This window comes from Rhipicephalus sanguineus, chromosome 1 (genome assembly GCF_013339695.2).
Source record: "Rhipicephalus sanguineus isolate Rsan-2018 chromosome 1, BIME_Rsan_1.4, whole genome shotgun sequence".
Lineage (NCBI taxonomy): Eukaryota > Metazoa > Arthropoda > Arachnida > Ixodida > Ixodidae > Rhipicephalus > Rhipicephalus sanguineus.
Window position 1 is genome coordinate 117,905,253 of NC_051176.1, and position 17,205 is coordinate 117,922,457.

At 47.0% G+C, this 17,205-nt stretch overlaps 1 protein-coding gene across 1 annotated transcript in view; it reads right to left on the bottom strand.

Annotated features, from left to right (window-relative positions):
• The window catches only part of LOC119396647 (WD repeat-containing protein 46), a 37,612-nt gene that overhangs the window by 16,557 nt on the left and 3,850 nt on the right, over positions 1–17,205 (bottom strand). The window contains exons 5-7 of the mRNA XM_037663940.2: positions 14,842–15,097; positions 13,580–13,715; positions 539–638 (exon numbers count right to left, since the gene is read on the bottom strand). Of these exons, the coding sequence (XP_037519868.1) occupies positions 539–638; positions 13,580–13,715; positions 14,842–15,097 (492 nt within the window). The remainder of the gene's footprint in view (positions 1–538; positions 639–13,579; positions 13,716–14,841; positions 15,098–17,205) is intronic.

A 17,205-nucleotide genomic window follows, 5' to 3' on the forward strand; every position in this document is an offset into this window, starting at 1 on the left:
CGAGGGCACCGTTGCCCAGAAGGAATGACCGGACGACATGCGCATCACGTTGGACTTAGGCGCCGTTCTGAGTCAGTGTAGTCAAGTAAGAATGGCCCGACGCATGAATACCTCCGCAGTGTTCAGAGTAGGACAGTCTAGTTATGAAGCGAGACAGTTTGAGACTAGTTTCAATTCGTTTGCAGTTTATATCTCTTGTAGATTTATATAATTTTTAAGTGCCGTGCGTTCTGTTTATTAAATGTGTTTTGATGTTCGATGAGTCTTGTCCGAGTACATCACCCGCAACTACCCGAATTCGTGACATGAGTACAAGAGTTCTCTTCATAAATATTAACTGGAATCACTGCACATAGCTTTGCACATTGTAATACACTTAGGCACCACCATATTACCATCCCTAGTCTAAACACAGTAGTAATTCGACAACTGGGCTTTTTATGTGCTTCAAAATTATGCTATTGAATGAATAATTTTTTTTCGTGTGGCACTTTCACTTGCTTTTCAGTCAAAGGTTATGATGGGTCAGATTACTCACAGGCCACGCTGGTCCACAGCGAGGTCTCGAACAGGTGCCTTAGCACAAAGCATAGTCACAGCTGGTTCCCTCATGTTTGGAGACCACATCTTTACAACACCTGCAACGGGAGAAATTAGCAATTTTTAATGAAGGTGTAAGTTAGTTTGAAATATCTATGCATTAAAGCATGTTACATGAGAGAGACAAAATATAATAAGACACCATACAGTATTGTGAGAATCGAGGTGCGCTCACCTCGAGTGCGCTCACACGCGCAGTTCGCTTGCACTATGGAAGTGCATGCAGGTTGCTTTGCTGCAAGTCGAGCGGCGATTCGGTGGGATCGCCGCTCGAGAGCGGCTGCCGAATCAGAATTTGATTCATTGGATGGCAGCTCGTCGTACGAGGAGTTATGAGTTAAGAATCAGATGTTGATGAACGAACGACATCTCAAAAGCGTGCATGGTGAGACAATGCTGACTGGATCGAAGGTGACTTTTCCCCCTCTGTGTTTCCATTTGACGTCACTTTGTGCACTTTTTATTTTGATACGTCTGTGAACTATGTTTATTGTAACGCATCATTTTTTAACAGTCATACAGTCGAACCCATTTACTATAATGAACTCGAAAGTGCCGCGAATAGTGGTCGTTATATCAGTAGTTCGTTGTATATGGACTCGCCCTTAAAAACGTGCACTTAGCAAGCAAGCCAGTTTTTTTTCTGCGCATTTTTATTCAAAAGTGCTAACAACCCCGTCAGTGACAAGTTAGGCCCTTTCGAGTGTTCAGCGATGCCTGCTGCGTGCTCACAAGTGAATTAAACCGCCTTTGCAATGAACTGACACTGTTTCAGTGAAGCGCGGTACTGCCACGTGGAACCGATTGTCCCTGGCTAGTTGCGTGCAGCACATCCCCTACTCGGCTCACGCTGTCACTGCCGGGCCGTTTGCCGTCTAATGTATGCACGCATTTGTGCGTCCCTCGTGCATGCTTCACTCCGGACCGTGAACGGGTGCGGCAAGTAGATCGTTTGTTCAACGCGACGAAGACAAGCATTTTTCAGGCAACGCACAAGCGGTCTCACACGATGTGGGTGTGATGAACTGCGGACGGCAGCACAGCGTGCGCTTGTACCACCATCACTCCGCATGGATTACGCTACAAACGCAGCTGAGGAGATAGCTGCAGATGACTGTGATAAGGTTGTCGGCCATTAGCCACAACGGCATGTTCATCGCCAGCTGCCACCTCGCCTTCACTCTTTTCTGATGCTTATTCGTAAGGCATCGCCGCAGTCGCGCGAAGTCGTAATCATTACTGACCGACCAGTCTTTGCTGTTACCAAAAAGACGGAAGACTTTTTGCGGCACATCGTAGCACCGGTGAGTTGAGGGTCGCAGTGAACTTTTATGAGATAAGACACACGTGTAAAGCGAGCATGCTGTTACGACTGAAGTTTATCATTTCATTCTAACAAGCTATCAACAACAAAAACGACAAACAAGCTATGGTATATGTCAAGCAGCTATGGCCTGGAGATAATGCAACAAACTGCATTGTTATGGGCAATTACACAATTGCTGGGACAAGCACAGCCACTGCTGAAGAAGAGTGTTTAAACATATCAACAACAAAAACATGCATATCACCGTATTCACTCACGTATGATAGCACTTCTTGTTTCTTTCTCTCTCTCTTTTCTTTTGTTAACTCACCAAGACATTAGGGTGCAATCATTACACGGGGTAAAATTTTTAAGAGCAGAATCAAGTTGCACCTTGGAATTTTTACGATGCCTGCTGTAAGCATAACCAAAGAATCAGGCCGAAGAAGGCCTTATATGAATTGCAGTCCATGAATTACTCCACTGACAGCACGCGAAAACTGATATTGGGCATTTTTAGTATTTCTGCTACATTTCTCTCTCTCTCCCCCCCCCCCCCCTTTTCTAACACTGCTTTAGAAGCAGATTCTTGTAGCTTATGCACTAGAGCTTTGTGGATTTCTTGCGGTTCCGATTTCTTACGCACGAGTAATGCACTGCCTTTTTTTTAAATTTTACCATAAACTTTATTTTTCAATATTTTTCTAACTATTCTTAGTGCTACACTGAAACCTCATTATAACAAAGTCGCATTTGACACCGAAATAACTTCGCTATCTCCGAAAATTCTTTATAAGCGTACATTCAAACCACTGCAGCTAATAGCTGCAGTGGTTTAAATGTATAGTAAAACCTCGGTAATTTGTACTCGGTTAATTGGGAATCTCGGATAATTTGTATTATATTTGCGCGGTCCCAAATTTTTACATGTAAATTTAACCTGATAATTGGTGCGGCCAGTCTGCCACTTCCCGGTTAATTGGCACACTTGGCCGCAACATCCGAGATATGCAAAGGATGTTGCGAATCTCGGAGGCTGTAACTAAAACATACGTTTTTTTTATGTACGGATCTCGAAGGCCATGCTTTTTTTTACTGGAAATACATCGTACACGCCATGTTTGAATAATTGCCAGACGGCGATGCGTGCAGTTGCGATCATGATCATCATCTTCTCAACAGCGATGTTAGCCACTCTAGCGAAGTGAATGTTTTGTGGAGTCTTTGTGTCATTTGGATGTCGGCTGGCGAGCATTGTGCGATTCGGTGCGACTGCTCCAAATTGTCTCCTGTCTCCGCTTGAGTGTCTTCCCTGTGAATTGGTTGATTGAGGTGTGCTTGGAAGGAAGATGCCGAAGTACAAGAGCTTGTCCCTGCACGAAAAAGTGTGCTTAATTGAAGAGGCCAGCAAGTCGACGGCGTCGAAACGGCTCTCGCCAAAAAGTACCACGTGCCTCTGTCAATGCTGTGCAACATCATCAAGAATAAGGAGAAAATTCTCGATGCTTACAGCAAGACGCACTCGTCAAAGCGTACACGAGTACGCCCGCCTACGTACGCCGACGTTGAAGCAGCTCTGATTGACTGGCTGCAGAAAGCCAACGTAGCACACCTTCCTGTCAATGGGACCATATTACATGAGAAGGCCAACCAGCTGGTGCTGCAACTTGGACATTCAGAGTTGAAATGCAGCAATGGGTGGTTTTGCCGATTTAAGGAGCGCAACAACCTGACATTCGTGACTGTTTGTGGCGAGAGTGGCAGCGCGGATCACGTCTGTTGTCGACGGCTGGAAGCAGCACACCTTGGCTCCACTACTTGCCAAGTACGAAGCAGCAGATGTTTACAACCTTGATGAAGCTGCTCTGTTATACAAAATGTTGCCTACGAAGACGTTCGCTTTGAAGGAGGCAGACATTAAGGGGCGGAAACAGAACAAAGACAGAATCACTGTTTTGTTTGATGCAAGCATGTTCGGTGAGCATAAGCTGCCACTGCTTGTTATTGGCAAGACAGAAAAGCCTCGTTGTTTCAAAAATGCACAATTGCCATCCAAGGATGACCTGATCTATAAAAACAAGAAAGCTTGGATAACGGCTGCACTCTTTGAAGAATACGTGCGGCACCTTGACCGCAAGTTTACGGCCACAGGGCGCAGCGTTTTGTTCGTCGTCGATAATTGCCCAACTCACGGCGACATTCAGAACCTGCAGGCAATCAGGCTGGTCTTTCTACCCCCGAACACGACGTCGCTATCGCAGCCGATGGACCAGGGCGTCATACACCATATCAGGAAAATATATCGCTACAATCTGTTGAAGTGAATGCTCCTTTGCTATGACAACGGAAAGGAGTATAACATTGACCTTCTCGGTGGTATCTGCCTCATTGTTCATGCATGGAGGCAGGTGGAGGTCACCGTTATTCGACGGTGTTTTGAGCACGCCGGTTTTGTGAAAGAAGAGGCAACCTCCGCTGAGTGTGCTGTCACCGCTGTCACTTGCCCGTTTGATGAAGAAGGGGAGACTCTCTGCGCTCGATATGAGGCTTTGCACGCGGAGGACGAGGAGTGCACTCCAATCGGATTCTCCGAGTATGCAAATGTCGAGTGCACAGTGCAGACGTGTTACGCCGACATCGACAGCGAGATAGCTGCGAGATCGACAGACCGATTCGGCCTTTAATGTTGACAGCGATGACGAGCCCTCCCGAGCACCCCCTTTGGCGAATGTCATCGATGCCTTGACTGTTGTGCGCAGCTTCGTCTAGTGCAACGGCGGCGAGGCTGAGATGCTGCGCCTCATTGACAGGCTGGAAAATATGACTTTCAGTGCTGGGAACTACCGAACGCGTCAGTCAAGCATGGAGGAATTTTTCTCCAAGTAGCGGACTTGCCACAATAAAGGTGCGACTTCCATATAGTATCACGTTTTCTGGCCGATTTCTTTGATTTCGCGTTGTTTCGGATAATTGGGAATCCCGCTTAATTGGGATATTTTTCTTGATCCCGAGGCCTTCGAATTAACGAGGTTTTACTGTACGCTTATAACGAATTTTCGGAGGCAATTGTTCATTTACTTCGTTATAACTGATAATTCATTATATCCATGTTCGTTATATCGAGGTTTGAGTATATATTGCATTGCCATTCAATTTTATTTGTAACACTGTTTTACTAGCCCATTATTATTGTAAACATTTTGGCTGTCATGTGTCGGTTTTTCTTTGTCATTTGTTCCACGATTCCCCCCCACTCAATGCTCCTCATGGGGCGTGTAAGGTACATTGAAATAAATAGAAGTGTGTGTGTGCGTGTATGATGGGGGGGGGGGACGGACGGACGGACGAGAAACCGGCCTTTTGGGCATCTTGAATGCCTGAATGAATGCTACCTTTTGTCTGTGTATGCTTTAACCAGGCAATTTAGCTGAAGCTACAGTGTGCCTGAAAATTTAACTGGCATGGATGATTTGAAGACAGCTCAAGATTGCACAACAACCAAAGTTCACAGAAGCGTCGCTCGTCTTTCCCGCTGTCGAGTGCCATCACCTTGCCATGGTTTGAAAGCTCAAAGTTCCGCCTTCCCGATCCCACCCTCTTTGCATACAATGGCTGCATACGAAAGCGGGGGAAAAAGTGATAAAGGCAGGTCTAACCAAATTCGTTATGTATGCAGACCTCAGTATGTGGCTGCTGACACTACTGGCGGGAGTGCTCGCCTGTAGGCCTGAGAAAAACAGCTGATCCGCTGTTTCTCTGATAACTATGTGACATACACAGCTGCAAACTGACACTCACTTTGACAAGTTCGAAACAGCAATCGCGTAGCAGCGCACGAAGGGCCAGGTGCAATTTTTGTCTACTAATCATATGCTGGAACAGACGAAGAACGAGGCTCAGACTAGCCTCTGATTGCGCCAGACCAAAAAAAAGTCGAACACATTATGCAATCCTGTACCAAGTTTGTAATTTAGCAACAGCAAAGAAAAGCACAGTATCATCAATTCATGCACTACAATGTCATCGTTGGAGAAATGATGTGGGACAGCGCCCTCCTTGAGCGCAAACTCAATAGCCTTCAATGGAAGGTGTGTATTTTGTATATCACATACATGGCAAAACAATACAAAGCAAGATGCTACCGCAATTTTTTGTGCAATGGCTGCATTGCAACACGATGAACATGTGGAGTCATAACGGTAATAACTGCCATTTTCGCAACGGTAAGTTTCGGGTATGCTTTCTACGTGGGAAGAAAAAACATTAAATTTCAATGACAGAATTCGGGTGCAATCATTATGCGAGTAAATCGGGCAAAAGTTTTCTTTAAATGTTCTTTGCCACATATGGGGATGTAGCTTTTACACAACAATGTGTACAATAAATGAATTGCACATATATAGTCAGCATACATACTAATCAGTTTCACCACAAAAAAAAAATTCCACGCCACTAAACGTCAAAGAAATCCTATGAACAGCAAAGGTATTATGGGTCAACTTCTGCGAGAAGCAATGAAAACCAGGGGCTCCCAGTTCGAATTAATCGTTGTGGATACCAACCCGTTCGAATTATTGGGAGTTGTTACGATCGGCCCCTGCGCCGACTAGAAAGCGGCGTCCCCTGTTCTTCGAACCGGGCGCCGAAGCACTGCTTGCCTTTACAATGGTTCAAGCGCTTGAATTGTCCTCCCGAGATGGGACGTGAGGCGCCGTGCGGTCTGGCCCATCCTGGTACGGCGAGACGACCGTAATGGTTTCCTGTCGCCAAATCTACCTTGACGAGACAGCGGCGACCGCGCGGATGACAACCAGCCCCTATTTGATCGACAAGGTGCTTCGGAGCTGCAGGCCTTTTGTGTCCGAGCGTGGGACCCATCGCCCTACGGCCTTCGCATGGCGGGGACCACATGTTACACCCTTTCGTGCAACAGCAGCAGAGTGCGGTGGCCACGCCCCAGTCGACGACGCTGACCTGGGCGAGTGTGGGTGGCACCCTCATTAGTGTTGTGTGGGACGCGATTGGACCGTCCCAACTTGGAGAAATTCCCCCATCTAGGGATCTGGGGAAAGAGACCCTTTAAAACGAGCCCCCGCGGGCTCATTCGACGCGCTATCATTGTCATGTAGACACGAAATCCTCGTCCTGTAGGACGAAATCGTCATGTAGAAACAAACTGCTCGCCCATGTAAATAAAACCTCTGTTAAGTTTGCCTTCCTCCAGCCTCTTCCTCCCGAGTCTCTGGTGCCTCCAAAGGCCAGTCGCAACAACTGGATGGCAGGCGGTGGGATATGACGGATCGATGGAAAGCGACATGGACCGGAGGTCAGCCGAAAGCCCTGGAACCTGGAATTCGGTGGGATCGACGCAGCGTACCATGACCGCACCGTATGGGGTGAGTGCCTGGCTTTGCGCTTGAGATGTATCGAGTCTTTTAGCCTAGACCTGTTAAAAGATAGATAGAACCAGCAACTGCCTAGGAATTGTGGTTGTTATCTCAGCACGGAGCAGCACTCGGCGATGATCTGAGCATGTTAGGATAAGCATGGTAACTCAGATTAGTTGATAGAAGAAGACGAGGGTTCGTTGCGGGAGTGTTTTGGGAGGTTTGAGGCAGTAGTAGAGTGAAGGAGAAGCAGTGAAAAGGTAGAAAGGGATGTTTGCCACTTGTTGCTGCTTGTGTGTTTTGCTTTTGGTATCTGCTGTGGGATTTGCCAGGCTTCAATTTCTCTAGACCCAGAATTGAGGCACTGGTGGGTTTGTTTGTGTTTTGTCAGAGTTGAGCCAAAGCAAAGTAGTCGCCATGGACCTGATGAGACTGACGAGGGATAGCCTGTTGGAGTTGTGTTGGGAGCTCGACATACAGGTAGACGACGATACGCCCGCATCAGAAATCCGTGAAGCAATAGTCGAAAGCGCAAATAAGGAGGATATTGAGTACTTCGGCAATATGATCTTAATTGAACAGGAAAAGAGAGAGGCTGAGATGAAAAGAGAACAGGAAGAGCAAATCGAGGAGGCAAAAAGGGTTGAGGAACATAGGAAGGCGATGAAAGCATTAGACGAGGAGATTGAAAGACTAGAACGCGGGTTAGATACGAAGCAGCGGAGTGGCCATTCTGTAGATGTAGCGCACGAGAGGTGCGAGGAACAATCGAGTACGGTGCAATTCAGAGCCGTAGAGAAGGCTAGCACGTGTGAAGATAGCAGCAGGTTCAAGAATGAACCGAGGTTGGCAGCTGCGAAAGATGCTGCGCTTAGAGGAGAGGCCGCCGATGGCCAGAATAAGTGCGACAAAGTGTTGTGCCAGTGGAATTCTAGAGAAACGGCTAAGACAGTTGTGGAAAAGCTGGCACAAACACCAAGTGAGTGCATTGCGGCGGTGGATCTTGCCGGTGGTGTCCCAGGATATTTCGACCCGCTAGGCAGGAACACCGGCGTAAGTTCAGGAAGTGGCGCGAACGAAGAGAGTAGAGAGCACAATGCAGTTGGAGACAGCTCCCAGGCATGCGAGCTAGGTTGTTCGGAGGAAAACAGCTGCATTGTTGCCATAGGCGTTAAGCTGTCCGTCAGTCTGGAGAGGGAAGGAAAAGATGATTTGAGTATAAATCATTTAGACTGCGCGGATGAGACAGCTAAAGAGAGCAACGAAATTGCTGATGAGCAAGAGGTGAGAGCAGGAGCCTCAGAAGTGAGCCCCAAGAAGCGGCGTAGACGGAAGAGACACCGTCGAGCCAGGAGCGCAGAAAAAGGGACGAGGAGGTCGGAGAAAGGCTCTGAATGTTTGAGCGTAGCAAGCAGAGTGAGGCGTTTGTCATCGGCGTCAAAGTTTTGCATGCGTCCGAACCGCCGGACGAAAGGAAAACGAAAAACGCATGGTGCGCGAAGGCGGTCACAGGGAAGGAGTCAGTCAGCCTCCCGTCGTTCTATCCACGGCGCGTTTGATGGGACGCGGGAATGCAGGGTCGGTGGTTCCCAAGAAGTAGCGGAAAGAGGGGAAGAATGCAGGCCTCCAGCGAAGAGCTTAGGGGGGTTCGGAGGGGAAGCGAACGAGTTTCGCGATTGTTGTAGTCCCCCTCCGACAAGAAAGGCCCACAGGGAGCGACCGCCGCGCGTACGTCTGAAAAATGGGTGACAGCCGTAAGCTTTTGGGATATTGTCGCTACCGAACTTGTTTGTTTCATATTGAATTTTGTTTTCTTTGCTTATTTTAGTTTTGGAATGTTTTCTTTTGGTTTCTCGGCTACTAGATATTGTTCATGTAACTAGTTTTAAGCTCTGTTTATTTCTTAAGTTGTGCGTGTTTCTTTTGAGAATAAGCAGTGTGCGGTTGCGTAACGACACGCATCGGAGCGTGTGTTAGGGTGTGTCCTACGAGTAGGTTATTGAGAGCGACGATAGGAGTGTTTTAAGAGTGACCTTAGCAGTTTATTTTGAGTGCACGTGAGGAAGCAGGGATATTCTTCGTGTTTTTTCAGGGTTCATGTGAAAGTTTTTTTCTTGTTTATTTATTGTTTTAATTCGCATGTGTCCTGTGTGGACGTGAGTAGGAGGAGTTAGTGCGCGAGTTTGTGTGTATGCGTTGTAAGAATTGTGACCGCAGACGAGAGTTAGTAGTGCATCCGTGTTTGTTTATAAGAATTGTGACCGTAGTACATCCGTGTTTGTTTATGAGGAGTGTGACCGCAAAGGAGAGTTAGTGGTACATAAGCGCAGTAGCACTAGTACGTGAAATTGCAGAAGTGAATAGTGAATGGCGCTCCTTGTGTTAGTACAGCAGGACAGTTTGCTTTTCGTCAGCTCAAAGGAACTTGACGACTAGCTTTGGCGGCACAAAATTTTGGGATCAAAAGATAGGTTGAAGCGTAACGCTTTTGTTCATGAGTATGAGGCCTGGTTGACTTACAGCGGATTACTGACGCTTGCACACAGGTAGTCCACGAATGGCACATCACTGGAGAGGAGCATGTTTGTTGATGGCAGTTTAATATGAAGCTTATACAGTAAAAGCTCGTTAATTCGACTCTCGTTAATTCGGAAAATCGGTTAATTCGGACACGTCATCTGGTCCCTGTAAATATACGCATCACTCTATGAGACTGGGCGCTCGTTATTTCGGACAGATTTGACCGCAAATCGGATAATTCGGCGACTTTCGGGCCGCTGACGAGGCTCGAAAACGAAAAAAGAACAATTCGGAACAGAAGTGAAGCTCAAACGCAGCATCGCCATGGACATCAATTATCGACTTGGCTTGGATTGAGACTGTTTAAACGCCTTTTTTCCGCGTGTGGGTTTTGTTGCTTTGTTCCCGTTGGTGTGCTGCATCGTTGATCAGTCGGTATTTATCGAGGAACATTTCAGTACAGCTCCTTTAGCTTGATCGTTGCTGGTGCTTTTGTGCCGACTTCTCGTGTGACCGCGCTCTCCCCCGATGGCAACGCCGGCGAAGCGGCCCAAGTACGAGGCCAAGGACTTCACCACCAAAGTAGAAATTTTGCGTGCTCTGATTAATCTCCCGGCAAAAAGTGATGAAGAGTGATGAAAGGGGATCCTTGTATAAGCGGCAAAAGAAGCAAGGAACGAGTAACCGTACTTTTAGCCGCCAACGTGACGGGAACAGAGCGCTTGCCGCTTCTCGTTATCGGAAAGGTTCAAAAGCCACGCTGCTTTAAAGGGACACTAAAGGCAAATAACAATTTATGTCAGAGTGAAAGCCCAATGTATGACAACTTCTAAAACGGCAATATTATCAACAGCAGTGCCCTACTTACCGAGAAATTAAGCTAAATGTATCACATGATGAGCGCCACGAGTGGGACATTTTCGAAGTGATCCCGATGACGTATGGAAGTCGGCTTACAATAAATCCCTAGTAATCAAACTAGCAGCAGTAAAAAAAGAACATTCCGAGCATCAAAAGACGTAATAAAATGCTGTTTGTTCGTTTCCGCTTGATTCATGGAAAACAAAACCTCCGTGGCGTTGCCATGGGGAACGGCGCGCGTGGTTCAAAGGTTCCGTTTTCGCCGAACTGCGCCTCGCCCGTCTCAGTGGTAGTTTCGGGATCGCGTACTGCCGTGCGTGTTTTGCGCGCTCGTGAGAGTCGCTCTGACAGAAAGTTCGACAAAATGCCGCATGCGTGTGATATTGCCGGATGCCCGAATGGTGCACAACGCCAGTGCTGCAGCAAGGAAACCGGTGTGTCTTTTCACTGGGTGCCGCGGAATGAACCCTTACGCTCAAAGTGGCTTAGTGTCATGCCATTGCGCCAGTGTGCTAAACAGTCAAAACCTCTGCGTGTGTGCTCGCTGCACTTTCGTACTGAGGATTACGAGTCCAACCGCAACTTGGTGAAGGCTTTGAATGTGCCCATCCGAGCAAGTCTCTGGTCCCTGTAAGTATACGCATCACTCTATGAGACTGGGCGCTCGTTATTTCGGACAGATTTGACCGCAAATCGGATAATTCGGCGACTTTCGGGCCGCTGGCGAGGCTCGAAAACGAAAAAAGAACAATTCGGAACAAAAGTGAAGCTCAAACGCAGCATCGCCATGGACATCAATTATCGACTTGGCTTGGATTGAGACTGGTTGAACGCCTTTTTTTCGCGTGTGGGTTTTGTTGCTTTGTTCCCGTTGGCGTGCTGCATCGTTGATCGCCGATTTATCGAGGAAAGTTCAGTACGGCTCCTTTAGCTTGATCGTTGCTGGTGCTTTTGTGCCCACTTCTCGTGCGACCCGCACTCTCCGCCGATGGCAACGCCGGCGAAGCGGCCCAAGTACGAGGCCAAGGACTTCACCACCAAAGTAGAAATTTTGCGTGCTCTGAATAACGGGCTCTCCCGACAAGAAGTGATGAAGAGTGATGAAAGGGGATCCTTCAATCGGCGGCAAGAAGCAAGGAACGAGTAAGCCGCAGCGCCGTTGTTGCTACTGTGGGTCCGCTACTTCCGCTCGGCTGCTACTAGTGTCGGCGGCCGCGCAGTAAAAGCGGGCAACGTTGGGCACGGCAGCAGTGACGTATGAAAGTCGTATTTTCAGGCGGGAGATTTTAAGCGCGCTAACGCGATGCGGACCACTAAAAACTTGATTTTATTTCAAAATAAGCACTTCCTTGGCACAAAAGCAGCACTGCGAGGTTTCTGGACCGCTATTTCAACAATCAACGTCGACTTAATATTTGCCTTTAGTGTCCCTTTAAGAGCATCAACAATCTTCCCGTGGATTACCGCGCCAACCGAAAAGCGTGAATGACGGGTGAAACTTTTGCGGACACTGCAGACATCATGCGAGCTGCTGAGCACCTTGAAGGGCTCAGAAAAATTGTGTCCGCGCGAATATCTGCTCGAAAACAGACAAGCATCCGCGATTACTTTGTTAAGCAAAGGTATGTTGAAAAAACTCGTGCATTTATTGTCTTTATTTCGACCATTCGATAATTCGGACATTCGGTTAATTCGGACATTTTTTCCGGTCCCTAGAAATCCGAATTAACGAGCTTTTACTGTACTTGTATCGGGATTGGGAGCTTCAGCGATAGCTCGGAGAAACGCTTCGATTGCTGCTTTGTGTTTTAGTTGTACTATTTAAGGCAGGGTGTTTTCACATGATTTTGTTTTGGACTCGATGTGTCTCAGTGCAGGCAGGGCGCTCTCCCGTGCCTGTGGTTGTGTGTGTGTATGCGTATTCCCAGGAAGAAAGCACCGAGGAACGAGTGCGAGAGTCCATGGTTCGGCGTCTTCGGCAGTGTCCCGGAGTACGCGACTTTCACCGACGCTTCAGGCAACCTGTACCCTCAGGTCAAGTCTTCCGCCGGTGGACGAGCTGTCACAATCGGCCCCTGCGCCGACCATGAAGCGGCGTCCCCTGTTCTTCGAACCGGGCGCCGAAGCGCTGCTTGCCTTTACAATGGTTCAAGCGCTTGAATTGTCCTCCCGAGATGGGACGTGAGGCGCCGTGCGGTCTGGCCCATCCTGGTACGGCGAGACGACCGTAATGGTTTCCTGTCGCCAAATCTACCTTGACGAGACAGCGGCGACCGCGCGGATGACAACCAGCCCCTATTTGATCGACAAGGTGCTTCGGAGCTGCAGACCTTTTGTGTCCGAGCGTGGGACCCATCGCCCTACGGCCTTCGCATGGCGGGGACTACATGTTACACCCTTTTGTGCAACAGCAGCAGAGTGCGGTGGCCACGCCCCAGTCGATGACGCTGACCTGGGCGAGTGTGGGTGGCACCCTCATTAGTGTTGTGTGGGACGCGATTGGACCGTCCCAACTTGGAGAAATTCCCCCATCTAGGGATCTGGGGAAAGAGACCCTTTAAAACGAGCCCCCGCGGGCTCATTCGACGCGCTATCGTCGTCATGTAGACATGAAATCCTCGTCCTCTAGGACGAAATCGTCATGTAGAAACAAACTGCTCGCCCATGTAAATAAAACCTCTGTTAAGTTTGCCTTCCTCCAGCCTCTTCCTCCCGAATCTCTGGTGCCTCCAAAGGCCGGTCGCAACAGAGTTTTCCCTCATAAAAATACACAGGGCTATGCCGGGACCAGGGCATCAGTTCGAATTAACTGTAAGTTCGAATTAACCAAATGGATTAATAGCCAGCAATCATCGAAGAGATTGAACATTAGACACCATGACATCGCACATGAACTCATACTCACCATTTGTGTGGCCCGTTAGGACGACAGCGTTGTATGGATTCTGCTTCATAACATTCAGCCGGCCAGACTTTGCATTGAATTGAGCGACCATCTGGCCTATGGACGTATCCAGCCAAGAAAGATAACCTTTCTCACTCTGTAAAAATATAAAAATACTAACAATAATGAATAAACACCAATTCATTACAAAGCATAACAAATAGATTTTACAAAAGTTGTGTTAAAACAGATTACTTCCCAGTTTCTCCAGTGCTGAAAACATTTTCATGACTTAACATATTGAAACTGCATTACAGTGCATGCCATCCTGCAATTAGGACATTACAGCAATATTACTGAATTATAAAATACACACATTTTAGGCTAACTATAACGACATCACATGGAACAAGGAACACAGTGAATGATTCTATAGAAAGTTCAATTTGAATCTTGTTTATATAAACAAAGAAAATTGAAGACATAACGAAAAGGATTGAAAGAAAAGCACTACTTCAAAATTTATGTGCTTAACCGTCAGGGTGCTTGTAGACAACAGCACCAATCTGCAGGGAGAGCAAGTTGAGTCGACTTGAACAAACTTTACTTGTCCAACGGTTGTTACTTGTGCCCGGGGCTAAGCTGCCAGGGATCCACCGTTTGAGGAGTATCTTCCAAGGTCTTAAAACAACACAATACATGCCTTGCACGTGACGTCTGAGACAGGTTCTTTGCGGCCACCGTGACTTTTTTATCTCATTAGAGTGTGTCAGTGCAGAGGAGGACACCCAGGTGTTCTCTCAAGGGGAACACAAAGGAACGCAGGGGTTTTGGTGTGAAAGATGCTTGGGTGCACCAGCACTAATCTGATGGGGAGCTGTCACGGTTCGAACAAAAGCTCACGGTATACAGCAAACATGCACTAATCTGATGGGGAGCTGTCACGGTTCGAACAAAAGCTCACGGTATACAGCAAACATTTCCCGTCAAATGAAGCTACAGTATAACAGGCCATGAACTCAAACAACAGTACTGTTGATGCTTAGTATGGCAAAGTATTCCTCGGGGATCAAAATGAAAGGCTTGTTTATGCAGAATTTACAGTTTGCAATACGATAGGGTTCTACTACCAGCGTCATGGCTTCTTGTTTGGTGACACCGAGGACACAGGCCGTACAATAAGACTTTGCAGTCGTACACTTGGCAGTGGATGGACATAGGCCTCGGGAGGCTAAACAATAACAGTGTCAGAATCACCAATGAAAGCATCAGCAAAAACTTACAGCTGTGACAAGTAAGAAGTGGTATGGCAGAAAGGTCATGCGTAGCACACTGTCCAGGGCTTTGAGGCAGTGCAGTTCAACTCCTTGGCTGTCGTAGATGTATGTCCAGGACTTCTGTGCCACAGCAAACATGGTGGGCATGTGCAGCCACTGGACGGCATGCACTGATTCCATCACATTGGTCTCGCAGAGAAGGCGCTTGGTGACCCAGTCCAGCGCTGCCACATGACCCCGACCACCACCCAGCAACAGGTGCCTGCAGATGCCCTCATTAGGTTATCTACAAGGATGTCTACTGAACTGTTTGAAGATGTTTGCATGAAACACATCAGGCTGAAAACCTCTGCCCAGCGGTGTATAGGCTTGATCACACACTGTCTTCAAAACACACATTTAGAGAGCAACACTAGTGATGTAAAGAAAAATGTGCCTCATGCACCTTCATGACCTGCCCCTCAGAACAAAAAGCACTGTTATTTAGTTAACTTGGACGTAACACAAATTGTGCTGTGCTGCCTGTACTCTGCACAAAGCATTAAGCAATTTTAAAGCTAACTGGCAACGCCAGGCACTTCCCCACCCACCCCCAATGGTATTCAGCAGGTATACCCAACAGCAAAAGTTTGCGGGACGTGAGACGTTCGAAATAGTTATATTCTTGTTTTGTCTGGAAACATAGCCTCCAAATTAATGTTCCAGGCTGTAGTTGGTATTGCAACCTATACATCCACCAGCTAGATTAAAAGCATGAAGCCCTTATAGAGAAGAAATTTGCATTTGTTGTGGAACCAACGTCTCGTAAAATTTTGCTGTTGGGTGTACACACAAATGCCTGTCTGTGTACATACAAGCATCTTCTAGGTCTTTACAGGTGCAGATATAGAGAAAATAACATGAAAAGAAGATACAATCAGAGATATGAGCACACAGATAATATTACCTTTCTTTAAGATGCATTGTCTTTTTTTGATCAATACCTGAATGATATGTGTGATAACATCTACACTTCACAAAGACGCAATAACAGATGCATACAATACTCAGGCTGTTAGTGCAATGCCATGAGGGTATAGACATTTTACAGTACGCAATATGTGCACCGCACACAAGGGGCTGCCACAGGTGTGTCACCATCAAACACCTTCTGAATGGACAACACTCCGCCATTGGCTTAACTTAATTAAGAGCTTCATCAGTACAAAATAAATTGTTGCGATGAATAGAACGCTTCTAGCCACATGTGTCTTCAAGGTGTCCGGACTTTTCGAAACGAATGCAATGCGAATCCCACAAATCCCAGCATTTCCATGCACTCAACAGTGCCGCAGCGCCAGGTTTCGCTGTAGGTGATTATAAGAAACTTTATGGTTCTATTTAGTATTAAAAATGTGAATGAGCAGGAGGAAGATTTTTCCTGTCATGAATTGCAAGAACTGCACCAGAGATTTGAAGGTGTGGGATGAGACTATGTGCAAGCTTTATTAGTCTCATTTGCATAATGAGTGCCTGTGCTTATGACTATTCACCATGCACGCGCCATTTCCAAAGTGAACACAACAGGCTAAACTACCAGACTTGGATAGTCAAATGCCAGCTAGGACTGGCAGGCGAATACCACCTGCAGCAAGAAAACTGTTATTAGCGTTACACCCCCACCCCCACTGGTAAGATATAACTTTGATAGGCACGTGAATTAGTGCCACATTCTTCCCATGCAAACTTGACTGGCTGACTCGAGCAACTTCTCTTTCGCAGTGAAGTAAAACGCAGGATAATCAGCAGGCACACTTGAGTTCTCACAGGGAATCAAACAATAGGCAGCGACCACTCAGCCACTTACAACTATTTGTCTATGCTCATGCAGATACATTTGAATCTGCACTGTAAGTACAGTGGGTTTTTGATAATTCAAACTCGAGGGGACCACACGATTTTGTTTGAATTATCAGAATATTTCACAAATATGACTCGTGACAACATACCAACTTGCGTTGTAATGTTTACTGCTTCTCAGGGTTGCAGCAACATCATAGACAGCTCCACACGATTGCCAGTAAAGTTTTTAGACATCAGCGATCATACTGGTACTCGTTATTATACAACGCAGGCAAGTGCATGCAATCAGAGCCGAAATATGTTGTGTCCCATGACAGTTGGTAACCCTTTCCCATTCTTAGGACGCTTCCCCGCATGACACCAGTGTACTGCTGTGAAAGTGACTTTAAAAAAGTGTTCAGGCACGCAATAGACCAAGGCAACATCGTCAATTTTTTTTTCTCCCTCAGTCAGTATGTGATTGCTTGTGCACACAACCTGACTATTCTGGCCGTTTTGTTGTAGTCAGGCAATTGTTTTTTTTCTTTT